The sequence below is a fragment of the Anolis carolinensis genome, chromosome 6, assembly GCF_035594765.1.
Source record: "Anolis carolinensis isolate JA03-04 chromosome 6, rAnoCar3.1.pri, whole genome shotgun sequence".
Taxonomy (NCBI): domain Eukaryota; kingdom Metazoa; phylum Chordata; class Lepidosauria; order Squamata; family Dactyloidae; genus Anolis; species Anolis carolinensis.
In genome coordinates, this window is record NC_085846.1 from 80127207 (window position 1) to 80154044 (window position 26838).

General features: G+C 37.1%; 1 protein-coding gene across 3 annotated transcripts in view; it reads left to right on the forward strand.

The window, feature by feature from the left end:
• ankrd28 (ankyrin repeat domain 28) overlaps positions 1-26838 on the forward strand; it is a 109910-nt gene that overhangs the window by 66950 nt on the left and 16122 nt on the right. For all 3 annotated transcript variants that reach the window (XM_008112741.3, XM_062957500.1, XM_008112742.3), the window contains exons 3-18: positions 610-688; positions 4386-4456; positions 6791-6991; positions 7168-7255; positions 7832-7974; positions 8608-8820; positions 9634-9712; positions 10614-10728; positions 11344-11426; positions 15816-15879; positions 17620-17688; positions 19044-19184; positions 20017-20128; positions 20783-20809; positions 22288-22362; positions 22607-22808. In XM_008112741.3, coding sequence (XP_008110948.2) covers positions 610-688; positions 4386-4456; positions 6791-6991; positions 7168-7255; positions 7832-7974; positions 8608-8820; positions 9634-9712; positions 10614-10728; positions 11344-11426; positions 15816-15879; positions 17620-17688; positions 19044-19184; positions 20017-20128; positions 20783-20809; positions 22288-22362; positions 22607-22808 — 1762 coding nt within the window. The remainder of the gene's footprint in view (positions 1-609; positions 689-4385; positions 4457-6790; positions 6992-7167; positions 7256-7831; positions 7975-8607; positions 8821-9633; positions 9713-10613; positions 10729-11343; positions 11427-15815; positions 15880-17619; positions 17689-19043; positions 19185-20016; positions 20129-20782; positions 20810-22287; positions 22363-22606; positions 22809-26838) is intronic.

A 26838-nucleotide genomic window follows, 5' to 3' on the forward strand; every position in this document is an offset into this window, starting at 1 on the left:
TCAGGAGGGTTTATAATAAATTAAAATGGTTGTATCCAATGGGCACAAATGAGTTCCCTATCACATTTGGGTAAGGGGGAATTGCTGTCTCCTACATCTGGTGGCACAGTGTGTTAAAGCGCTGAGCTGCTGAACTTGCAGACTGAAAGGTCCCAGGTTCAAATCCCGGGAGCAGAATGAGCGCCCGCTGTTAGCCCCAGCTCCTACCAACCTTGCAGTTCGAAAACATGCAAATGTGAGTAGATCAATAGGTACCGCTCCGGCGGGAAGGTAATGGCGCTCCATGCAGTCATGCCGGCTACATTACCTGGAGATGTCTATGGACAACGCTGGCTCTTATGCCTAGAAATGGAGATGAGCACCAACCCCCAGAGTCGGTCACGACTGGACTTAATGTCAGGGGAAAACCTTTACCTTTACATCAGAAAGAAAAACTATTTTACATGACAACTGTGTTGTGTTATGGGCTCTATAGTATGTAGTTGTCCTACTGCTAAAATTGTTTTAAATATGTTTCAAAATATGAAATGTCAAAGTTCTACCAGAATTTTATTTGTAGAAAATTATCATCATTGTTCTATTAATAACAATTTCTCCTGTTTGATACAGGATAATGAAAAGCGGACCCCTTTACACGCTGCTGCTTATCTGGGAGATGCAGAAATTATTGAGCTGCTTATTTTATCTGGTATGTTTTCCTTAATTGGAGACTGGTTCTGTATGTAGGAAACACCACTTAGTGGATTTTGGACATATTAACAATCTGATTTGCTGATAAAAATATTTGAATGTTTATTCTATATGTAAAATTAAGTTTCTTGCCATTAATTTTTGTTTGGGTTGTAAATACAAATCAAGGTGTTGACGCTGTTGACTTATTAGCTAACTATTTAAAATCGATTTCTGTGTTTAATTTTTTTAAGAAACTCTTTGTAATAGGGGATAGAAACAATGGTATTCAGGAAAAGAGCAAATGTGTGTTTCTGGTGTTTAATTACATCAAGATTAGACTAGTGTGATGCACTCTACATCGGACTTCTTGAAAAGGTGCCAGGAAGCTGCAGGTTATGCAGAAAGCCACATTGAGGTGTATTCTAATGAACTCCCTAACAGATCTGACATTTTCATCCTTTGGTTTAAGAAACATGGCATCTTAACAGTACCCTAGTGCATGCACTGATTTTATTTTGATGCATGTGGCACCTTAATGTATTTCCATTGCTTTTTCTTAGAGTAATCTTGGTTAGGGTAGGATCAAAGGATTAAAGAGTTTGAAAGGACTTCAATACTCATCTAGTCCCAACTCTTGCCAATGCAGATAAACCACAGCTAAAGCTTCTCTGATAGATGGCCACCTGGTCTCTGCTTCCAAGCTCCAATGGAAAAGTCACAATTTTCTAAGGCATTTTGTTTCCTGTCTAACAGCTATTAACTTTGGGAAATTGTTCCTGATGTTTAGCTGAACTTTCCGTTTTCATACTTTGAATCTATCTCAGGAGCAGCAAATTTCAAAGGTAGTTTGCTCTTTTTATTTTATATAACACATAGGTCTTCAGATCATTGAAGATAATAATTGGATCACCTCAGGCATCTCTCCTCTAGTATGACTTAGTACTCAATCTGTCAAGGTCATTGTGGAAACAGAATTCGGTAAGCCTGGTTAGAGCCAGCCAACCATAGCTCAGTCAGCCACAGCCCAGGGGAGAAAGGATACAAGCTACAGTCTTGACTGTAAAAATAATCGGATAGGAGCCATATAGGGAAACAATGAAAATGAGTTAGAGCAGTCAGAGACAGAATGAAGATTTAAGTTGGAATTTGGGAACTGTGACTAAGGAAAGAAAGGGTTCAGGAATTCCTTGATTTTTTTTTAAATGTAAGCCTTTATTTTTTTTCTATGTTTTACTATACCATTTAAAAATATATAAGGAGACTGATCATGCTTATCATAGCAAATCCACTAAATATCACAACCATAGTAGTAGGGCTCACCTTGAGATCTGAGTATAACACCCAGGGAAGGATCTTGAGAGTAAAAAGCAAGATGGGTGACAGGAGTCCAAGGGTTGAAGCTGTGGGCCAGCCTGGATAGGGATTTCATCATAGGTATTTTAAATTTTGGTTCTTTCTTATATGTTATGTGATTGCCATGTCCATTTGCAGATTTGATGAGCATCCTTTCTCTTATAACATTTTCTTGCTGCAGTTTCATTATTACTTCCCACCAGGATGATAAAAAATATTTCTCACAGTTTTATGTCAAGCTGACTCAGCAGCAGTTTCCCAATACTTTTTTGTTCCCATTTTTCAAGTGGGGGACAACATTGTATAAACCTAGTCTCCCTTACTTGTTCTCAAAGATCATTCGCAAAGACTGTAAACTGAGCTTACATCTGTATAATAAGTACACCTGAATACAGTTTGTTTGACCTTGGATTTGAACTGATGGTCATGATGCAGTGCAGGAAGAAAGTACTTAAGATAACTACTTCCCCATCTTAACCAGAGTAAAACCGACATCTGGGTCAGTCTGCTCCAATAGGTTTAAACCTCAATTTTAACGTGTTAGCTGGCAATTCCTACTTCCCCCAGGACCTGCCAAACCTCCTAGGCCCCTTGGAAGAAGAAGCTAACGTTCTGCCATAACAGGAGGACTACCACAGCTTCTCTGACTAGCCCTGCATACTTGGCAGTACACATCTCTCTTTCTGTGAACCATTAGCAATTTGTCATCTTCTTGCAGTGGCCCTGCTTCTTCTTTTGCTTACTATAGCAGAAAATACCTGTTTTATTATTTGCAATAAGCTTTAGGTCATTCTGAGCTTTAGCATCCTGATGTTTTTCGTTTAATATTGACTATTAATTTGTAAGACAAATACTTTTCTTTATCTGCTTATCTATACCTGGGCCCCTGGTGGCACAATGTGTTAAAGCGCTGAGCTGCTGAACTTGCAGATCAAAAGGTCCCAGGTTCAAATCTCGGGAGCGGAATGAGCACCCACTGTTAACCCCAGCTCCTGCCAACCTAGCAGTTCGAAAACATGCAAATGTGAGTAGATCAATAGGTACCGTTCTGGCGGGAAGGTAACAGAGCTCCATGCAGTCATGCCGGCCACATGACCTTGGAGATGTCTATGGACAACGCCGGCTCTTCGGCTTAGAAATGGAGATGAACACCAACCCCCAGAGTCGAACACGACTGGACTTAATGTCAGGGGAAACTTTTACCTTTTATCTTATCTATACCTGCATACAAAATCTTTCATTTACTATTATCCTATTATGTAATGTTTACGATCACCATTAAAGAATGGTGTCCTGGTACCAAATCCCAGAGGATATTGTGGCCCCAGTGTAGTTATTCTCAGGAGTGTTGCAAGACTCCTTTTACTTTTGAGAAACTCCCATCCATCATGGAACATCTGATTATGTTCATTTTTCCCATTCTTCAGTATCATGAATCTCAAGAGGACAAGATTTCTTCCACCCAAGGTTTCCCTTACAGTATTTCCCTGCTGATAAGGATCAGATTTAGGATGATAGTAATGAATACTTTTATGCATCTTAATACTGGGAGTTTTTGATAGTTATAATGTATGTTTCTATTAAATACAAGAATAATCTGTTAAGTTGAAGAGAATCTGCATCACTGTTGGTTCTGTTTTCTCCTTCATTCTTGACATATAATATGTTTCAAATATTTCAAACATTACTTTGTTTAAACTACGGTTTCTATAATTCCCCCAGCCATCATGACGACTGGCAATACTGGTTTGGGGATTGTAGTCTATCTACGTGTGTTTTAAGTTTGACAGAGGTTAAATTGGATATTTTATCCCTCTAATTACAGCTTCTAGATTTCTTGTAGTGTAATCCTGTGTACATTTACGTGGAAGTATGTCCAGCTGTGGTCTTTGGGACATTTCTTCCAGTTAAGGATACATGACATGACAGTAATCTTTTAGCAGCGCTATTCTGATTTGAAATACTTAACTTGCTGCAAAGAAAATTATTTTTAAAATGTATGGTCAACTCAATTTTGTTAATAAATCTACTGGATTAAAATTTAAAAAATCACTTTGATTAGGAGAAGACTGAAATAACACATATTGGGTTGTTAAACGGGTTTTACTATTCCTTGCACTATGGAAATATTAGACAGATTCTGATTGCTGACCAATTGGATAACTAAAGTTTTATTCTAGAGGAAAAACATTAATACTGCAATTTGCTGAGAAATATATTTTACACTACCACTAATCTGCTATGATTCTGCAGTAATAGTTTGTTAAACTATAGTTCTAAATTAGGTGCATGCTTTCAAAATCAAATTAATGCCAATTTATATTGGATGGTATTTTTGCAATTTTTGTTTATATCTACAGGAGCTAGAGTTAATGCCAAAGACAGCAAATGGTTGACTCCATTACACAGAGCTGTTGCATCATGTAGTGAGGTATGGATTTTTTTTTAAATACTTCAGTAGAGTTTATTTATTCTTGGAAGTATAATCCTATTCTGGTTACATTGCATTAGTGTCACTTTACTTAGACAAGAATAGGATTGCAACCCCATCCTTTACATTGACACAATTGTAAATTGTATTATCATTGTGGCCTTATGACACTAGTGGGATCTGTAGTTAAGTTTATTAAGTTGTATGCTATCACAATTACAACAGTACAAGGTGAAAAGTGATTGGAGTGGGAAGACTGATAGTGAGAGAGTTGTCAGTTCAAATGCAGGCCGAGCTCTTTTTTCCTTGCCTAAGTAAAGCTGCAAGAGCAAAATACTGCTATAAATAAGTAATCTGTTCAAGTTGAATGTGACAACAACATTTAGTTATAATAACATTTCCCTCAAACATCAAATATACACCATCAAAGATAAGCATAATAAAACATAATACAACTACAGTAGAGTCTCACTTATCCAAGCTCAATGGGCTGGCAGAACCTTGGATAAATGAATATCTTGGATAATAAGGAGGGATTAAGGAATGCCTATTAAACATCAAATTAGGTTATGATTTTACAAATTAAGCACCAAAACATCATGTTATACAACAAATTTGACAGAAAAAGTAGTTCAATACGCTGTAATGTTATGTTGTAATTACTGTATTTACGAATTTAGCACCAAAATATCATGATATATTGAAAACTACAAAAATGGCTTGGATAATCCAGAACCTTGGATAATTGAGTCTTGGATAAGTGAGACTCTACTGTATACACAAAAGCTCCAACACCCCACCAAGTACTGTATCTATCTCAATAACCTCAGGCAGAACTGAGCAGTTTGATTCAGAAAATCAAAAAGAAAGGTGTTCAAGCTTTTATGGAAACGGATGAGGTCCTCCTCCAGCAGAGCCAGATCTTGAAAGGTTCTCAACCTTGGCAAAGTGTGCACCTCAATATAATAATCATTTGCTTGTAGATCTTCAGTTCTTAGATGGTGCACATGCCATGCTGGCTGGGGAAAATAGATTACATAGCCCAAAATACAAGAACTAAAAATTTGAAACAGACCCTAGTAGTCAGTGAAAGGATCTACAGCAGTGGTTCTCAACCTGTGGGTCCTCAGATGTTTGGGCCTTCAACTCCCAGAAATCCTAACAGCTGGTAAACTGGCTGGGATTTCTGGGAGTTAGATCAATTATTAAAATCACATAATCCATGGTTGTAATCCAGGGCCATTCCAATTGTCATTGCAGAGATTCTGCATTCATTTATTGCACTGCAGTTTTTCTCCAAAAGCTTGGTCTCATAGCCATGTTTTAACTTTTTTTCTGGAGGCTAGAAGGGAAGGAGCTGATCGAATATCAATGGGGAGGGTACTCCACAGGCAAAGCACCATCACTGAGAAGGTCCTGTCTCTTGTCCCCACCAACCACGCCTGCAAAGGAGGTGGGACCGAGAGCAGGGCCTCTTCCGGAGATCTTAATCTCAGCAATGGTTTATAGAGGGAGATACATTCGGACAGGTAAGCTGGGCCTGAATGCCTTTGCTTTCACTGCATTAATGGGTGCAGGGACAATGATCATCCAGCAGGACTTCCAAGAATTCTGGCAGTCAAAAGAGTAATCAGTCCAAGGAATAGCTTTTTGACATAGACACCCAGAATGGAGCAGTGGAAGAGAAAACAAACCAACAAGATTTAAACCATAACAAAGCTTTCCCCATTTTCCCCAGTGGTGCCAACTGTACCGTAGTAGTTAAATCTGATGATGGGAAGTATAAAAGGCTGCAGACAGATCCAACAGGATCAGCACATATATTTGCTGCTGAGACTTAACAATTTGAATATCATTTGCTACATGAGTCAAGGCTTTTTCATGGAGTGACCTCTATGAAATACTTTTTTTTTGTATCTGCCTTCTCAAAGTTTACAACCTTCTCTGGCTGTACTGCCACCTTCTCCCACAGTGACATGTACCATTAACTCCCTGTGTGTACTCAGTGATAGGTTTTATATTAGGATACCTAACAAGAAGGAAGCACTTCACCGAAACAACCAATTTCCAGTGGTTAGAGATGACAATGAATGCATCTATTTTTAGAAGCAATACAGTTATTCTGCTCAAGGTCTGCCAAGATAAATATCCACTAGGATTCTGAACTCCAGTTCTGCAAGTGAGCCTTCAAGGTCACAGTGCATACTTGGTTTGGCTCACTTGGTGTAAGCTGGGAAAGAGATTTTAACAGAAAGAGAAGTTAGCAAAATTGGGAGGTTACTTTACTGATATTTTTATATACTGAAATTATGGTGTTTTTTTTTTTTTTTTTAGGATGCCGTACAGGTGTTGCTGAAACATTCAGCAGATGTCAATGCCCGTGACAAAAATTGGCAAACACCCCTACACATAGCAGCTGCAAATAAAGCAGTCAAATGTGCAGAAGCCTTGGTGCCACTTCTCAGTAATGTAAATGTGTCTGACCGAGCTGGTAGAACAGCATTACATCACGCAGCCTTCAGTGGACATGTTGAGGTACAAAAGACTTATTTTCAATTCCCCAGGCCAGCTGTCCTATCACAAACAGGTGTTTGTTCCATTGCTACTTGAAAACAAAATAGCAATGTACATATTTTACCTTAATTTGGATTATGCTTTAATATTTTGATCATACAGTTGTTAATCAATAAAATTAATCTTCTTTGTTCTAGATGGTCAGTTTATTATTGTCTAGAGGTGCCAATATTAATGCCTTTGACAAGAAAGACCGAAGGGCTATCCACTGGGCAGCATATATGGGTATGTACATAAATTTCTTTTCCCTTTACAGTAATTTTTCTCTTAAGGTCTTAGTATTCCATACATTCATGTATCTGCTCTTAATGCATGCTCCTGTAAACCAATCGGTTTAATTATTCTGTTCTTAAAGAAATTTATTTTGTCAAGCCTTCGTAAATTATGTCTGGTTCCTACAATTCTGAATTCTGAGTTCTTAGACTTTTTAATAATTAGGAGTTTCCCTTAAAGACAGCAGACCCTGTCTGATCTTGGAATCTAATCAGGATCAGCTTTGGATATTAATGGATGCGAAACTGTCAGTGAATACCATGTACTGCAGACGGTATATCAGATAAAGGAACTGGCAAAACCACCTCTGAGTATTTTTATTTAAGAAATCCTTGTGACCTTCATAGAATTGTAAGAGGTCACACAGGCACCACTCACTTTTTTATTTCCTATTATGACAATCTTATCAGCAACATTATAACTTATCTTTTAAATTAGTGTGACGTTAACAGCTAGATTGAAAGAATGTTGACCAATCTCAGCTGAATTTTACAGTACATCAAGTAATATAATTCTTTGTTTTTTCAGGTCATATTGAAGTAGTGAAACTGCTTATAGCCCATGGAGCAGAAGTTACCTGTAAAGACAAGAAGTCATACACGCCGCTACATGCTGCAGCTTCTAGTGGAATGATCAGTGTAGTCAAATACCTTCTAGATCTTGGAGTTGATGTGAGTAAAATATAATTTTAAAGACTGACTTTACTTTTGTTGCTAATACTGCTCTCATATTGATGATACCAAGACACAAATATAATTGAAAGGGTTAGATGTTAGCTGAATAATATAAAACAGGAAAGTCATGAAAAAGAAAAAAATGCAAACCATAGAAATCACTTTACTGATTGAGCTTTTGCTTCTTTATATAGTTTTCTGTTCACTGACAGTTTCAAAACTTGCAGTGTTCTTGAAAACTCTTGGCTTACTGATTTATTGTATTTTTGTGGTATGAGAAGAAATCCTTGTATAACCACAGCAGCATTTCTCTGAGTGTAACTCTTTAAAAATAGCTGAACAGCTAAAATTGCATTGTACTGAATTGTACCACCAGTCCATCTAGTCTCCTATGACCTGTTCTGATAGATGATCCTTTTCATTGGAATTAAAACTGTGACTTTCTCTGTGCAAATGCATATGGCCCATTCCTTAGGCAGTTTAACCCATCTACTTGCATTCAGTTTGTTTATTTAAGTGGTCATTTTGTTAAGCAAATGTTAAGGTCGATAAGATTTTAAACATTTTGATTCCCATAGACCAACATCAGTATAAAATTTCTATGACAATTCATTATATTTTCTCCAACAGATGAATGAACCAAATGCATATGGGAACACACCTCTTCATGTTGCTTGTTTCAATGGACAAGATGTTGTAGTAAATGAACTAATAGACTGTGGTGCTAATGTGAATCAAATGAATGAGAAGGGATTTACACCTTTACACTTTGCTGCTGCCTCAACTCATGGAGCACTATGTTTAGAACTTCTAGTTTGTAATGGCGCTGATGTGAATATGAAGGTAAAATGAAAAGAAAGGTGAATTTTTAAGTGCTGTAACAACATTTTAATTGTCTTTTTTCCATGAATATATGCTTCAACTTAAAATGCAACGTAAAATGAAACCCAACAGTTGAAATATTCAACAGTTGCAAGGCTTAACACATTATGTTGTGGGAATAAGTAGAAGAGTCGGGTTTCTGCCAACTCACTGTCTCCCAGACTTCTTTTTTAGTGCCATTGTTAGTTCATGGGCTGTGTAGAACCACCCACTTGATCAGTACCATCAGGTTGTGCATGGTGTTCCAAGGGAACACTTTAACAAATCAGGTATACATATGATTTCTGAGATATTTAAACCAGGGTTTATCCAAAAGAGTTAGTTGTCATTCATTTAAAAGGTTTAGAAATTATTGTGTTTGATGGCACAAAAAAATTAAATCAGGCACTGGTTTTCAATTAATTGGTTGTGAATGTATAAGTGACACCAAAGGTCATGTGAATAATTTATGAACTATAGATCTGTTCTCCAATGTTTGTAATTGAGCCATTTGTGTTAGATATTCATGAAATGCTTGTTTTAACTGCTTTCAAAGTATTGCATGGGATTTGGCAGTGATACTTGAAATTATCGTTGTCTTCTGACTAGTAAATGTCCTGGTAGTTTTTGTATGCTTCAACTGTGTTTTCATGCAATACTGATAAATCTGTAAAATTGAAAAACCCACCATCTTATTTTTCTTGTCACTATCAGAGTAAAATTCTAGGAGAAAAATAAAAAGTATTTAATTTTGTAAATTAAATGGTAGCCATGAGTTGACTTTTTTTTCTTCAGAGTAAAGATGGGAAAACACCATTGCATATGACAGCAATTCATGGAAGATTTTCGAGATCACAAACTATCATCCAGAATGGTAAAATAAAATATTAATAACGTTCTTTCCACTGTGTACTAATAATGAAAAGCGGTTTTGAGTAATTCAGTTAATTTACAAGCCATAACTTTTTCTTCCAAATTGTGTTTTAAAATATGGCAGATTCTTGAGACTCATTTCTGAACTCTTAAGAGTGCTAAATACAAAGCATACATCACACATTTTTAATACACCAGTGATTTCTAATTTCAGTATGCTGCAGTACCCATTTAGTTATAGTTTTTCCTAGATACAGTTTTCCTAGCTTAATGTTACCCATGTTAAATGCTAATCTTATGTTTCACTGTAAGTTATTAATGTATGTAAATAAAATTAATATATTATTAAAAAAGATAATCTAGAACTTAGATATACAGTTTTATTATGGGGCCCCATAATGCCAGTAATATCTCCCAAGAGATCCTTAATGAAGTAGGATCCTCTTTTTGGATTTGCCGCTGTCTTGAGTACAGTGATTTGTTTGCTTTTAGGGCAGCCCTGTGCCACTTGTTATGTAGTTTGATTGTTCTGGCAACCTGAGATTCTTATTTTTTCAGTGTTAGTTTTTGTTGCTAAGTACTTTTCTTTTGAATTCTAAAAGTAAACTGTTTGCAGTGGAATTAATTACATTTTATATTTTATTAAAATATTCTTTTTAAAACCATACACTTGCTCTCTCTATTACAAAGAATTAATGAATGCTTGGTGTTTTGATTATGAGAAACAGGAACTGTTGTGAGATATGTGTTAGTTACATTTAAGGATATTCAGGCAATTTAGACAGTTTGATAATTTTATTATATGCCTGTGTGCATTAATTGTTTTAATTTATATTTTTAATTTTTAACACATGTTTGTGTTATCCCACTCCCCCCCCCCTTCCTCCAAACTTAAATTCTAGGAGCTGAAATAGACTGTGAAGATAAGAATGGAAATACACCTTTGCACATAGCAGCCAGATATGGCCATGAGCTGCTCATCAACACATTGATTACAAGTGGTGCTGACACTGCAAAGTAAGCAACATTGAGTGCGTTTAACTATGTGAATATAAACTATATAGCAGTTAGAAAGGTTTTTGTGTATGCTAGCATGTGTGTAGGCATACATGCATGCAAGAGTATATCTAATGATATGTAATATGTTTTAGTGTAACCATAATAAGTCATTATAACCATAATAAATGGTCGTCCTTGCAGGTTACAATTTTAGGATATAAGCAAAGAGACATGTAATGCAATTGATACTGTCAGGAAAGCATGTAATATCGTTTATGTAACATCTTATTATTTTATATATAAACAGATAATCCAAAAGATTACAATAGATTATGTAGTATTTTATGAAGAATCTATATGATTCATTATATGATGTCCAGAATTTCTTTTAACAAAACATTGTTTCTCGTGGAGCTGAATAAAGGAAAAATTGCCATGTTACTACTGTGTAGAGATAATACTCAGTATTTAATTGCCTGTTTAGAACAAACAGTTACATGTACATGTATTGGAGGCCTTCTTTAATTGTTTTAAGAAAGACTGTTAAATGCAACCTTCTATATGTGGAATTTGGCAGTCTTGAATTATTTAATTTGTAATTAAACCGTGATGTCTGATTATGGTATATCTTAGGCGGGGTATACATGGAATGTTTCCTCTCCATTTGGCAGCATTAAGTGGATTTTCAGATTGTTGCAGAAAGCTGCTTTCATCAGGTAGGTTCTTTGAAATTAATCCAATCCTTTAACTATAATCCTTTGTGGACATACTACATTATAGACTTCTGCTAGTGCAATCTCAGTGAAAAAGAGTTCTTTATAGCCTTTAAATGTTTAAGGGAAACTGTTCTATAAATGATAAAAGTTGTCTCTTATACATATGAATTCCATTGATGCCAATGTTCATTTTGTTCTGCTGTAGGACTTTTGAGCTCTTGCACATTTTAGAGTGTGGTTCTTTTTAATTAGTGGTCCTGCAATAAATATAACTTTTTGTGATAGGCGAGCACCATATAATTTTTTGTATAAGCCAGCAATAAACAGAAGAGTAGCAACAACTATGTGAGCATGATACTAACCTAATTTGTTTCAATCTTTGAAATATACCAGTTGGAGGATGATCATGGGCAAAACCCTCCACAGAAAGTAAATGCCATAATGAGGAAGAACATAGAGAAAGAAATGTAGTTATATAATGTCTCTTGGAATATAAGATCTATAATTGGAGTTCTAGCTGTTCAGTAGAGGTTTCTGCTTACTGTTTCAGCAGTCTGTGACCTGCAAAAAGCCATTTTTGCTGGTTAGGTGATCCTCTAAACCAGTGGTTCTCAAAGCATGCTCCATAGAGCCCTTGGGGCTTTGTGAAGCATATTGAGGGGCTCCACAGTTTCCTCCTCTATCTCCCCCTTCAAGCTTTCCCTCCTATTTCCTGTTCCTTCCATCCCTCGCCTCCTTTGCCCCCAAAAGCTTTCTTTCCTTACTTCCCTCACCTCCAAAAAGCTTTTTTACCTTGCCTTCCTCACTGCCGAGATCCATTCCCCTTCATCTTGTTTGCTTCCAAAACCCAATTTCCCTCCCACCATTCAAGGGGTACTTTGGTTGTGCTTTTTTCTGCATGGCAGAAAGGGGTTTGACTGAATGACTCCTGGTGTTACTCCTATTATTTTTATTACAAATGCTGAATGGCTTTTGATTTTTGCATAGTTCTATGTTCAGTTCTATATGTGTGTGTATGTGTATTCTATATATTAATATAGGAAACTGTTGAAGTTGTGTACAGTTGTTCATATCACTCAAGAGAACAATGCCTTGTATTTTGAAACAGTTTCTTTGAGGAATATAATTGCTGTTAATGAAGAGAGAAGGGAATCTGTTCCTTAATTTGAAAGCAGAAATTAGAGAAATAATGTTTGTTACTGTAATACACAACTAGTTCTGGTTTAAAATCATAATTTGGTAGTTTAGCCATAACAGCAGAGCATGGACATAATAATATAAGTCTGTTTGCAGACATGAGAGATATGTATTTAGGCAATTCACTTGTCCAAAATGAATGGTGAACAAAACTTTGAGTGATGAAGCTGACATGTCTTGCTTAGGTTAAATTACTTTCCTATAGATCTTATTGTTGGGTGGCATTGTTTGTGTTTCTTGGTGAAACCGCTTTTAGGATAAAAGGAGAAGTTATCACTAAGCTTAGTTTTCATCAAATGTGACACAAGAAGGCGAAGATGGTACAGTGTGAATCGTGGTGGGCCATTGAAAAGGACTCACAGCTTTTGCTTTATGTTAAGATGACTTCTTATTTGGGATACATTTTAATGTAGCATTATTCATTCTACATACATCCTGCAATCCATTTAGAAAGTGCAGAGAGTTCTCTCAGTGGCCTCCCACCCAGGTCTTCAACCATTTATCTTCAGCAGTGTTCTGGCATGCAGAAGCTGTAGGTCATCCACTGTCTCATCACATTAGTTAGCTTGGAACCTTTCCATTTTCCTTATGAACAAACATCTCATGCCAAGGTGGACTACAAGTCCCGCAAGAAGACGATCCTAAATAGTGGCCTCCCTAGCCACCAAACATTGCCATTTTGAGGAATCCTACAGGTCAGGGACATGATCATAATGGGCAACGGTATCACGGCATTTGTTACATACCTTTATGCATGATTCTAAATTTCAAGAAACATATTTTGAAAACCAGGTATAAGGGTTCTATTAATATTTTATCCATTTGAGACATGATTCATAAATTTGAACAGTCTTATTCATGTCAAAAGAAAAGTAGCTCTATTATGTCATACTCTTGATTAACGGTTAGGGAGCCACTTCTTATTGTTCTTTATTCATTCAGTCATTTCCGACTCTTTGTGACCTCATGGACCATCCACGCCAGAGCTCCCTGTCGGCCGTCGCTGCCCCTAGTTTCTTCAAGGTCAAGCCAGTCACTTCAAAGATACCATCCATCCATCTCGCCCTTGGTCGGCCTCTCTTCCTTTTTCCTTCAATTTTCCCCAGCATCATGATATTTTCCAAGCTTTCCTGTCTTCTCATGATGTGGCCAAAATACTTCATTTTTGCCTCTAATATCCTTCCCTCCAGTGAGCAGCCGGGCATTATTTCCTGGAGGATGGACTGGTTGGATCTTCTTGCGGTCCAAGGCGTTAGGGAGCCAACATTCACCTAAATATAGTGTATAGCTAGATTTCACTCAAATATGGTGGATACATTTGTAATACTTGATAGTCACACTGTTCAAAGTATGACAATCAATGCTGCCCTTCATATGACAGAGATCAGCTTGACTTATTGGTCATGGTATGAAAGTAATCTTGAAAACCACAATACCATTTTAACAGCTACAATAATAGGAATTTTAAAGGATGGGCATTTTTTAATTTTCCTTTACAGTGTGATTTTAAATAGCCAAATTCACTATTCCCCATAGTACACAATTGGGAATTTTCTTTTCTCTCACTTGACAGGAGTTGCATAATTTTAGTTGAAAAAAACTTTACATTGAAATGTGTTGATATCTGATATTATGCTAAACCAGAAGCAGGGGATAGATTGGCCCCCTGCAAGCACCTCTAGAGACGATATATTTTCTGCCACAGCCCTATAATTGGATTTAAAATGTGTCTTCTACTTAAAATACCTTTCAAGACCTAGGAATTTTTATTCCTCACTGTTACTGAGGAGACAATTTCCAGTCATTAAAACAACCTAGGGGAGATCAAAACTTAGCAAAAATCCTCCAAAGGTGTGAATATGAACATTTCGCATGAAAAATAGTCCATGGAGGCACTCTGTTGAACAAAGAAGCACTTGAAAGAGTAATGGTAATCATTTGACCAGATGAGACATTATGCTAAACAATTATTTATACCTGCCTTGGAGTCATGAGTTCTCCTTCTCCCCTAGTGCCACTGCAATGAGATCAGAAGCATCTGCTTCCTGTTTTATTAGCATAGAATCATAGAATTATAGAATAGTAGAGCTGGAAGAGACCTCATGGGCCATCCAGTCCAACCCCCTGCTAAGAAGCAGGAAATCACATTCAAAGCACCCCCGACAGATGGCCATCCAGCCTCTGCTTAAAAGCCTCCAAAGAAGGAGCCTCCACCACGGCCCGGGGGAGAGAGTTCCACTGTTGAATAGCCCTCACAGTCAGGAAGTTCGTCCTAATGTTCAGGTGGAATCTCCTTTCCTGTAGTTTGAAGCCATTGTTCTGTGTCCTAGTCTGCAGGGCAGCAGAAAACAAGCTTGCTCCCTCCTCCCTGTGACTTCCTTTCCTTGTTACATCTAAACGTTGGGAGAGCTTTGGTTATGTGAACAAACTTTGATTAGTGAACAAGTCAGGATCATATTATAATTTGAGACTGAGTTGTTTCAGTTAACTTTAAATTTAAAGGTTTTCCCCTGACATTAAGTCTAGTCATGTCCAACTCTGGGGGTTAATGCTCATCTTCATTTCTAAGCCGAAGAGCCGGCGTTGTCCGTAGACACCTCCAAGGTCATGTGGTCGGCATGACTGCATGGAGCACCGTTACCTTCCTACCAGAGCGGTACCTATTGATCTACTCACATTTGCATGTTTTCAAACTGCTAGGTTGGCAGAAGCTGGGGTTAACAGCAGGAGCTCACCTGGCTCCCTGGATTCAAACCACTGACCTTTTGGTCAGCAAGTTTGGCAGCTCATCGGTTTAACCCACTGCGCCACCGCCACCCGCTGCGTCAGTTAACTTTTATCAATGGTTTGATATGACAGAGAGTTGTGCTTTAGATTAAACGCAAAATCGTAATATGATTGAGCTGCACCAGAGGGGAAAAGATGAGGTAGAAGTGGGTGAGCTCCAGGCTTGTACAGATAACATTTACCATAATTTGACATTACACCTGGAAAGGCCTAGCATCAATTCTACAAAAGTCTACTTTTTCATAATTTAAAAGAATGTGATTCTGATATATATATATATATTTAAAAATATTGTGCATGATTGTGTTAATGCATGAGAAACTTTTCTTCGCAGAGTTTTCTGCCAAGTTATAAAGAAGAGATTAATTTTATATAGATGACTTTATTGAAGTGCTTCTTTTGCAGGCTTCGACATAGATACTCCAGATGATTTTGGCAGGACCTGTCTACATGCAGCTGCAGCCGGAGGGTATGTATTCTTACAGTTAAACCAATTTCTGCTTGGCAGTACTTAAGCAAGGGAAATACTTAATATTCCAGTTGTGTGCACACACACATAAAACATGAAATGTACAGTATCTGCATATGGTCAGATCTAGAGTTGCTTCTTCAAGAATATAATGACTCCTCTTCCTAGTAGAGAAAACACAGATCCTGCAGACGTTCCCTGTAACAGGAATAAGATTATAATATTTGCCACTTTGTCATAAGTATATATAAGAGACAGAGATAAAGAATTATGTGGTAAAATCTCATTTAACAGCAAAATAAGCCCTCGTTGAATATACTGCAGTGGATCCTAGACAGTATCCATCCTTTAATGTACTCTTTAACCATTAATTTTTAAAGTCGTCTATTGTTTTATTTCTTGGTTGATAATTATGTTATATTTAATGATTCCATGAAATTAGTAAATCCTGAGATCCAGTGAAAACTGGGTATACTACACAGCACTTCTGTATGTCTTTCTGTATTCACTGATTCAACAATTTGTGTATTTTTTTAAACTTTGATTTTACTGTGTCATTTTATATAACGGGACTTGAGCATTCCTAGCTTTTGGTATCCATGTGGCCTTCATGGAAATAAATATAGGGCCCAACTGTAGTCATGTATGTTTGTGTTTGATGCTGCTATTATATGTTTCTATTTAGGAAATACATGTTCTAAGATAAGTAAAAAGCAGATGATAAAGATTATTAGTTACGTTCAGTCTATTTCATTATTGTACAATTCTGATGCTCCAGTGGCTCCACAGGCTGTTGGTCTGTTTCTGGGCATAATTTAAAGTTCTCATTAAGACTTTGAAGCCCTACATGGATTAGTTCCAGGCTATTTGACAGATTGGTATCTCCCTGATTGGATCCTGATCCTGAATGATAGTTGTTAGACTGGTTCATCAAATGCTCTATTTGAGAATACTATTTGAGAACACAAAAATGCAGGACCATTCTAACAACTATCATGTCAGACTACACAGAGAAGCCATTGAAATCCACAAGCATGTAGACAACTTCAACAGAAAGGAAGAAACCATGAAAATGAACAAAATCTGGCTACCAGTATTAAAAAACTCAAAAATCAGAACAGTAAATAAAAAGCAATACTCTGAAAACAGAGGATTTCCAGACATGAATCAACCAAGGGCAGTTAACAACTCTAAACAAAGGATGCCCCAGAGGCAGGAAGAAGACAGCAGATAAGCTTTTCAATGCTAATTAAAGTGATTAACTACACAACATTCACACTGACCTCTCTCACCCTAGACTTTCCACAGATATATATTAACCTCTTTGCTTATTTTTCTCCATACCTCACAACCTCTGAGGATGCCTGCCATAGATGTGGGCGAAACGTCAGGAGAGAATGCTTCTGGAACATGGCCACACAGCCCGAAAGACATACAACAACCCTGTGATCCCGGCCATGAAAGCCTTCGACAACACATTCCCCAAACATTTTGGAACTTCCTTTCTGGGAAGACTAAAATGATCCCTGCTTTCTTGTTTCTGTCAACAAACAGAGCTTTTATTCTGTCAGGTTTCAGGAGGGAAGATTTTTTTAAAAGGGGCTTTTAAGACAATTTTGTACTGTTTTAAACAGTGTTGTATTCTTTCTAGTGTTGCCTTTTTGTGTTTTTAATAATATTGTAATCATTTTCTGGACTCCTAGCTTTGGGGAACTTATCACTTATTTATTCAATTTTCAGGAATTTAGAATGCCTAAATCTGCTGCTCAACACAGGTGCAGACTTCAATAAGAAAGACAAATTTGGCAGGCAAGACATTTTCCTCTTTCTGCATGTATAATACAATTCTATTAAACACAGTTTGCTTATTGTGGTTGAAATCTATGACCTTTTTCTTGAGGATAAAAATGCACACTATAAAATACAGAAATGTCATCTGTGTATGAAATTCAGTTACTATTTATATTTACTGGTAATTAGAAGAACTGTGATTTGGTAATGTTTAGTGTGTGTTCTCTAGAGCTTTTATGTTCATCTGAGACAAAATTGCACCCTAAAGTCTGCATCTGTAATTAGTCTGTGGTTGGGAGAATCATAGGTTTAGCCTAGGGATGGGCATATTTTCCTCTCTAAATGTTGGTCTGCAACTGCCATTGTAGTTGGCTATGATGGTTAGGCAGATACGAGGTGCAGTCCAATAAAGTTGAATTGCCAGCCCAGTTTAGATTTTAATCCCATTAATGCTATATTCCTGTACCCTCTTCAGTTCACTTATTTATCTATTTTTCCCTTTCATATGGGTCAGAAATGGTTTCTTATTCTAGGTGAGAAAGTGTAAGCACACTTTTTGTCACACTCACTTTTTGTCATTCAACATGCCAAATGTATATTTTTCAAAACATTTGTACAGGGCCTATGAACAGAACATTTAATTACCAGGAACCTGAACTTTATTGTTACTATCCACCTTATTTATTTATTTATTTGGAGTATTTATACTCTGCTCTTTGGTCATAAAGTCTCTCAGAGCAGTTTATAAATTGTTAATTTGACAGCTCCCTGTTCTCGGGTTTACAGTCGAAATAAGATGTGGCACACAAGGAAGAGGGAGTGGCAGTGAGAGAAGGTATTAAATATTTCAGATTGTGCTGTTTCTTCTTTTTCTGTGGCCATAGCAATAGCAGGCAGGGTGGAAGGAGGGTCTTTCATCTTCTTCTTAGACTAGGCATAAGTAAAATGCCTGTCACTTCCTCTCTTTCTTCAAGGCCAGGGCATGGTAGTTGGGATGGAGAGAGTATTTTATCTACTTCTAGGTATTGGCATGACAGTCCTGAGCCCTTCTCATATGGGATTTTACTGTTTGGATTTAAAAGTATGCAAAACTTATGCTATGTGGATACCCATTGAGCCTGGACAGAAAATAGATGAGTGGGAAAAGTTAAAAGTTTATTCCCACTCCTATGGCAACAGCAACAACTAGTTTAGATTATCATAATGGTTTAATGAAGATTGCATATTTTCTTACATTATAATACTGTTAAACAATTTATATAAGGAGACTTATAAGGACAGAGAGGCTATAGTTCAGGTGTGGGCAAACTTCGGCTCTCCCAGGTGTTTTGGACTTCAACTCCCACAATTTCCTTCTTTTCATTATATCATAGAACACCGCTCCATTATGCTGCAGCCAATTGTAATTACCAGTGCCTGTTTGCACTTGTGGGTTCTGGAGCTAGTGTAAATGATCTTGATGAAAGAGGTTGTACCCCACTGCACTATGCAGCTGCTTCAGACACTGATGGAAAGTAAGTATGACAATATTTTGGATAGTTTCAATCCTTTGTTGTACTTGGAACAGACCCTACTGAACTCTGTGGAAGATCAATGATGATACAATGTTATATATAAGAGGAAATGTTTTTCTAGCAGTCATCGCACATGATCTCCAAGGATAGATACCTTTTCCTGTTTACCTCCTCTTCTGTAGTACAACAGGCCAGAAACTGAGGGGATTGGTGTAAATTTTGTCTAGACACATGCATTGTGTGGTTATGATGATACAATGTTATATATAAGAGGAAATGTACTTCTTTGTAATATATTGCAGAAACCCTCATATGTTTAGTTGTTAACCAAACCTATCAACTGGCTTCAGAAGGCATTATTTACATTTTGTAGAGACAAGAGCAGCTGTATATCCTTTTGCAAGTTAACTGATAAGTGCATCTGTCAGAGACATACACTTGTTAGGCTATTTAAAGTCTGCATTTTAAATATAATGTAAAAGTCATTGACTATGGGCTAGTCTAGCAGGAGCACACTATGGGGTTCTCTTATGTCCTCACAGGTTAAGACAATGGAAACTTAATTAAAAGAATACATACATACATAAATTATTATTGTACACACATTCTTTTCCCCTACCTCCAGAATAAGCTGTGTGAAAATATATTGTGTTTGCACATATACCATTACATAAGGAACCACAAATAGTAACAACACTTAGATAACATTGCTAGTCTTGATAGTATAAATTTCCTCTGTGTAGAAAGAAGATTAAAATTCAAGAGGGGCTCTTTTCAAACTTCATATTAAACCCACTGAATTGATTTAAGATAAAAATGTTATTTTGCCTAGGTGTCTGGAATACTTATTACGAAATGATGCAAATCCAGGAATTCGAGACAAACAAGGATATAATGCAGTTCATTATTCTGCTGCTTATGGTCATCGTTTATGCCTTGAATTGGTAAGAGAAATTACTGTGAAGCATAATTAGCAGTACATGATGACTGAAATGATTATCTGTATCCATACAAAACAGTTATTGTTAAAGCAAACAACAAAGTATTTATTAAAATCTAGAACATTTAGTGCCTTGCTTTTGAGTATTTACAAATTAAGACAATGATTTGAAAACTATTTGACCGTTTGACTTCCCAGTGGATTTTCTTTTACTTTCTTTTCTTTGAACTGCCAGCCCTAATGGTATATTTCAAAAGCTTTTGATATTCCATTCTGTTTAGTGGTTTGTCATATTTTATATTATCTGAAAATCAAAAGTCTGGAGTCCACAAAATGAGTCTTGCTTTTTGACTCCTGGCCAAGTGTGATACTAATTTCGACTGATGTCAGATTGAAGTTTGCTTTTTAACTAAACAGAGCAGATGGTTTCATTCTTACAAACTACAACTGCTAATTATACATGAAACAATTGGGAAAACTCTCTTAGGATAGGTACTATGTTTGTCATGGTGGCTGATTCATATAAGAATTTTAAATTAGTTACTGCATATTTTCAGAAGAAAAAAATAAATTCAAATTATTAAAATTCAAATTTTGTATAATATGTTTACTTCCACATTTTCAGCAGTATTTAACTTAAAGGTGTGTTTAATTGCAGATTGCCAGTGAAACACCTCTAGATGTTGTAAGTAGAGCAGTCTTTGTTTTGAAAATATTTATTGCAGAATTGTAATAATTTTATACATTAATATCTTTTACTAGAATGACCAGGGTGGTTAATAATGTATCTTAAAGATCTCATGTTCAGAAGATCACAGTTAATTCAAAGTCCACTGGTTGTTATTTAAGAGTAACAATAAACAAGAAAAACAAGAGCAAAATAAAATTACTAATAAGTTTCTTACATTTTTAAAAGTTTAAAACCTAGAAAAGTTCAAATTCTATTAATATTGTCAAAGATTTTCCAGTTTTGCAAGGCCAGGCATATTGAAAATTCTTGTCCCCTTTTTTGGTAGCCTTTTGCTCCCACAGTTTTCTTGACCAAGTGTAGCATTTTTGTTGGGAACTTTCCCGCTTAGTTAACATGTTTGGGCAGTTTCTGCTAATTCTTTCTGTTCCTTTTGGTGGATAGCAGTGGATTTCCCTTTTGAATGAGTTACTCTGTTCAATAGCATTTCTTTCTTTTGTCTTTCACCATATGTCGCTTCCTTCAATCTTTCTTAGTTGAGGAATTTTCCCGTGAAACCTGGGGCTTATGTCCTCCAAGGAGCACTTGGAAGTGTTATCAGCTATAGGGGAAATATCCTGATCTTTGACAATCAAATATGATGTCTCATTTTGCTTGGAGAAAACCCATATAGTGGACAAGTGCAAGCATTGTTGACACTTTAGTAAGCAGGTGCTTTGAACTCATATGTTTTGTTTAAGACCTTTGCTTTTGAGGAAACCATGGCACTAACTTCTGCAGAGAAGTTGCTGGTCTCAAACAACCAACAAGTGTGGGTGCTTATTTGAAATCTCATCTTTCTATGAGATATTAAACCGTAATATTCATCAAGACGCCAGTTTTGGCAGAGTGATTTTATCCAGTTTTCAAGTGATATCCTCTCTTTCCTCCTTGTTAATCTGCTCTTGTGTGTTAGTCACAGGGATCACAAAAAGAACAAGTTACTTACCTGTAATTGTGGTTTTTCTAGCAGTCATCTCACATGATCTCCAAGGATAGATACCTTTTCCTGTTTACCTCCTCGTCTGTAGTACAACAGGCCAGAAACTGAGGGGATTGGTGTAAATTTTGTCTAGACACATGCATTGTGTGGTTAATGGCCCACTGAAAATGCTATGCTGAACTCCACAAGGTTCTAGTTTGCTCTGTGCAGGTGCATAAGCACATATTTGAATTCATAGAGGACTACTCGGAACAACCAGTATTGCAGGTTAGCAACCTGTTCTTTTGCTGAGTGTTTAAAAAGTAAATTAGTTGACATGTCAGACAAAACTGAAGTTTTTTCAGCCAGCTCTTTAGTCAATATTTTGTGCTTGAAACCCACACCTTAGTACTTTTAACTGGTATTGAATGTATTATAGAATCCTACAATGCAGAAGTGTATATGTTAAATGTAAAAAAATTGTGTTATCAACTGTATGTGTATTTTTCTTTAGTTAATGGAAACATCAGGAACTGACATGCTGAATGATTCAGACAATAGGGCACCAATTAGTCCATTGCACTTAGCTGTAAGTATTATTTTCTCCAAATTTTGATTACTGGCCTATTCTAATTAATTCACATTTTGGAGGTCAATTTAACATACGGTAGTTTTAAATTTAACATACAGTTCAACTGTTATTTATACTTGTTAATACATGAACTACATGTTGTAAGTTGATAAGATGTACATTTTAGTTTCAAGACAGATCTATCTATCTATCTATCTATCTATCTATCATTATCACTAGCTAAAGTTTTGAAAAATTTTAGGCTTACCACGGACACCATCAAGCTCTGGAAGTGTTAGTACAATCTTTGTTAGACCTGGATGTCCGGAACAATAATGGAAGAACACCATTAGATCTTGCAGCTTTTAAAGGACATGTTGAATGTGTGGATGTACTCATCAATCAGGGAGCGTCTATCTTGGTGAAAGACTACATTGTAAAGAGAACACCAATACATGCTGCAGGTAAGCTTTGTTAATACAGTAGAGTCTCACTTATCCAAGCTAAACGGGCCGGCAGAAGCTTGGATAAGCGAATAACTTGGATGATAAGGAGGGATTAAGGAAAAGTCTATTAAACATCAAATTAGGTTATGATTTTACAAATTAAGCACCAAAACTTATGTTATACAATAAATTTGACAGAAAAAGTAGTTCAATACGCAATCATGTTATGTTGTAATTACTGTATTTACGAATTTAGCACCAAAATATTACGATATATTGAAAACATTGACTACAAAAATGGCTTGGATTATCCAGAGGCTTGGATAAGCGAGGCTTGGATTAGTGAGACTCTACTGTACTTTTAATATCAAATTTATAGGAAGAGGAGAGGGAGATGGGAGGTGGGTCTCTTCCATTAGCTCTGTTCAAATGCCAACTACAGGGAGCTTTTTCTCTTCTCAAATTTCTCTTTTTGCTGGTCACTTTAAGAGTGGCAGATTTTCTCTTAAGAATTTAGGCTGAAGCATGCTTTTTCCTTTCTTTTGTCTCCTTTTTTCCTTTTGAGTTATGGTTTTTAGATTGTAAAACTTGTTTAATTGGTTGCATGAAAGCTTCTCTTAAATTTTATTTTTATTTCTCTTTATGTTTTATTTTTACTATGGAAAAAGTTTCAAATATTCTTCTGTATATTTACTGTGAATTACTTGTAATTGAATATTCTTGTAAATTAGAAAAATATCAGGTTATTCTCCCCTTTTTAAAAAATCTGCCAGATAAACAACATCACAGGAAATATTTGCACCATCAGACAACCCTGTTTACCTTGATTTGTCCATTCCCCTCTGAGATGGGAGCCTTTCTCTTTTTGTTGAATTTATTTTTGGACTTCTGTGAAAGCCTTTGTTGTTTCTTCTACACCCTCTTGAGTTCTCCCCCTGCAGGGGAGAGGTTGACGGTATGCACTGGTGGTTGTAGTTTTTCCATGGTCACACAAGTGTGGGCAAGACAATACTGCTGTTAGATGGATTTTTAATTGGTTGAGCAGTCAGAACTCAAAGGGTGCTCACCAATGGTTCCTCTTCATCCTGAAAAGAAGTGACTAGTGGGGTGCTGCAGGGTTTTGTCCTTGGTCCAGTGCTGTTCAACATCTTTATTAATGACTTGGATGAAGGTTTAGACTCAGGGTGTGCTTATTAAGTTTGCAGTTGACAACAAATTGGGAGGGATAGCTAATACTCCAGACGACAGAATCAGAATTTGAAAGGAGATGGGCTAAAACTAATAAAATGAATTTCAAGAAGAAGAAATGTAGGATACTACACTTAGGCAGATACAGGATGGGTGACATTTGGCTCGACAACAGTTCATGTGAAAGAGATCTTGGAGTCTTAGTAAACAAGTTGAACATGAGCCAACTAGGTAATGCAGCAGATAAAAAGGCCAATGGGATTTTGGGCTGCTTTAAAAGAAGAATAATGTCTAGATCAAATGAAATCATTGTGTCCCTCTATTCTGCTTTGATCAGACCTCACCTGGAATATTGTGTCCAATTCTGGGCACCACAATTCATGAGAGATATTCAAAAGCTGGAACGTGTACAGGGAAGGGTGACTAAAATGATCAAAGGTCTGGAAACCAGGCCCTATGAGGAGCGGCTTAAAGAGCTGGGTATGAGAGGAGACATGATAACCACGTATAACTATTTGAAAATATGTCATAAGGAAGAAGGAGCAGGCTTTTTTACTGCTGCCCTGGAGATTAGGACTCAGATCAATTGGTTCAAGTTACAGGAAATGAGATTCCTAAACATTAAGGATAACTTCCTAACCGTAAAAGATGTTCAGCAGTGGAATGCTTTGCCTTGAAGTGTGGTGGAAGCTCCTTTGGAGGCCATCTGTCAGGGGGTGTTTTGATTGTGCTTTTCTTGCATGGCAGGGGGTTTGATTGGATGCCCCTCATTATCTCTTCCAACTCTATTATTTGGTTCTATGAATTATATATTTAGAATAGGAGGAACATGCCCCAGTTCTGTCAAGAGTTCCACCTACCTAATCATAATTCAGTTTGAAACTGCAGTATATAATCAGTGTAGACCCAAAAATACACAGTTCAATGCAGCTGAAGTGCATTAATAAGTCTACACTGACCATATAATTTCTTTGTATGGCAATAGAGATGGGACCAATGCTGGTGGAGCATCAGGTCTGCCCCCCCCCCTTAAGTCTCGACAGGACAAATCACTCAGTCAACCATATGACTAAATCACTGTCAATCTGAAAGGCGAAATCTGCACCAAAGGAGCACTCACAGTATACTCTGGATTAGTAAATTTCAAAGAAAAAGAAGAGTGGCAGGGCAGAGCAGCCCACTGAGGCTCAAAAGAGAGAGATTGACTCAGCTCATTTGATTCCTCCTGTGATATAGCTCTGATCTGAAGCACTACAGCAGCATCCTCTCTTCTTCATACTCTTGTTATCCTGGTTTCCACAACTAGTTCTGTTTCTGAAGATGTTATTTCAAGAAGCCATACATTGCCCGTCAGATGTTCTTTGCAGAGGCGAGCAGGAATGCACCACCATGCTGCTGCTGCTCAGTCGTTTAGTCGTCTCCGACTCTTCGTGACCTCATGGACCAGTCATAGTAATACTGACATTTAGCTTTGTGTGATGTCTCCACCTATGGGGAATTTTTACCATATTAAATTTTTCCAGAAAAGTGTGTGGGTCACTGGGAGTTAACAACATTTTGCTCTTTTGTCCCAGTTGGGGAGTCATTATTTCATGGGCAAGTAGTTAATACAGCATAATAATACAGCTCCAGTTCTGCAGAACTTACTTATTTCCCACTGAAACTGAGAATCCAATAGTTGTCACAAAGTTATTTCTCCCACATATTTGTGCAGGGACATTGGATACTTCATTGGGGGCAGGGTGTTAATAGATTTTAGGAACCTATGTATTAATGATGTGTGGCTCATTGTAATATAGTTTGTTCACATTAGTTTGTTCTTCGATTGTTGGATCTTACTGAGGCACTCCTGGGGTGGAGTGGACAAGCTCAGATACAACTAATTCTCTACACACACATCTCTGCATAGAATCATAGAATAGTAGAGTTGGAAGAGATCTCATGGGCCATCCAGTCCAACCCTCTGCCAAGAAGTAGGAAATCGCATTCAAACACCCCCAACAGGTGGCCATCCAGCCTCTGCTTAAAAGCCTCCAAAGAAGGAGCCTCAACCACAGTCCGGGGGAGAGAGTTCCACTGCCGAACAGCTCTCACAATGAGGAAGTTCTTCCTGATGTTCAGGTGGAATCTCCTTTCCTGTAGTTTGAAGCCATTGTTCCGCTTTAATCCTAATCTGTAAGAACCCATATAGAAAGCTCACCATTCAGATCTATGCATGCTGTTTCTCATGGCTTGGAGGATTTGCCTCCCTTTCCAAAGATATAGATCACCCTTAAATCTTTAAAATTTCATTCTGTTGGATGGAAGTTTTCAAATACATGCTAGTTTCTTGCATTGTCTTGTTCAGTATCCACTGCTTCATGCTTCTTTCTGCAATTAAAGAACTTGGTACTTTCCATTATGAGTCTGCCTTGCTTCTGCCAGGATCTCACTGTTTACTGTTCTATTGGTTAACTTTTCTTAAAGTGATTCTTTAACATGCATCTCTACAACCCCCTTCATGGTCTCTGTCTTAGTAGTATTGGCATTGCTTACAAAAAGTAATTTGAAGCTTTTGTGACATACAACCAAGATGACTAACCCTTGACATTGCATTTTTTGGTTGAAATCGTTTATGCAGGAAGTGAGAATTGTGCCATGCATTCAAAACCCTCCTTAGCTTGTATTCCATATTGTCTAGATATTTATTCCCTCTTGAGAGTTCATTTGCTTATTTGCCTGTAAGGTAAAGGTAAAGGTTTCCCCTGACGTTAAGTCTAGTCGTGTCCGACTCTGGAGGTTGGTGCGCATCTCCATTTCTAAGCCGAAGAGCTGGCGTTGTCTGTAGACACCTCCAAGGTCATGTGGCCGGCATGACTGC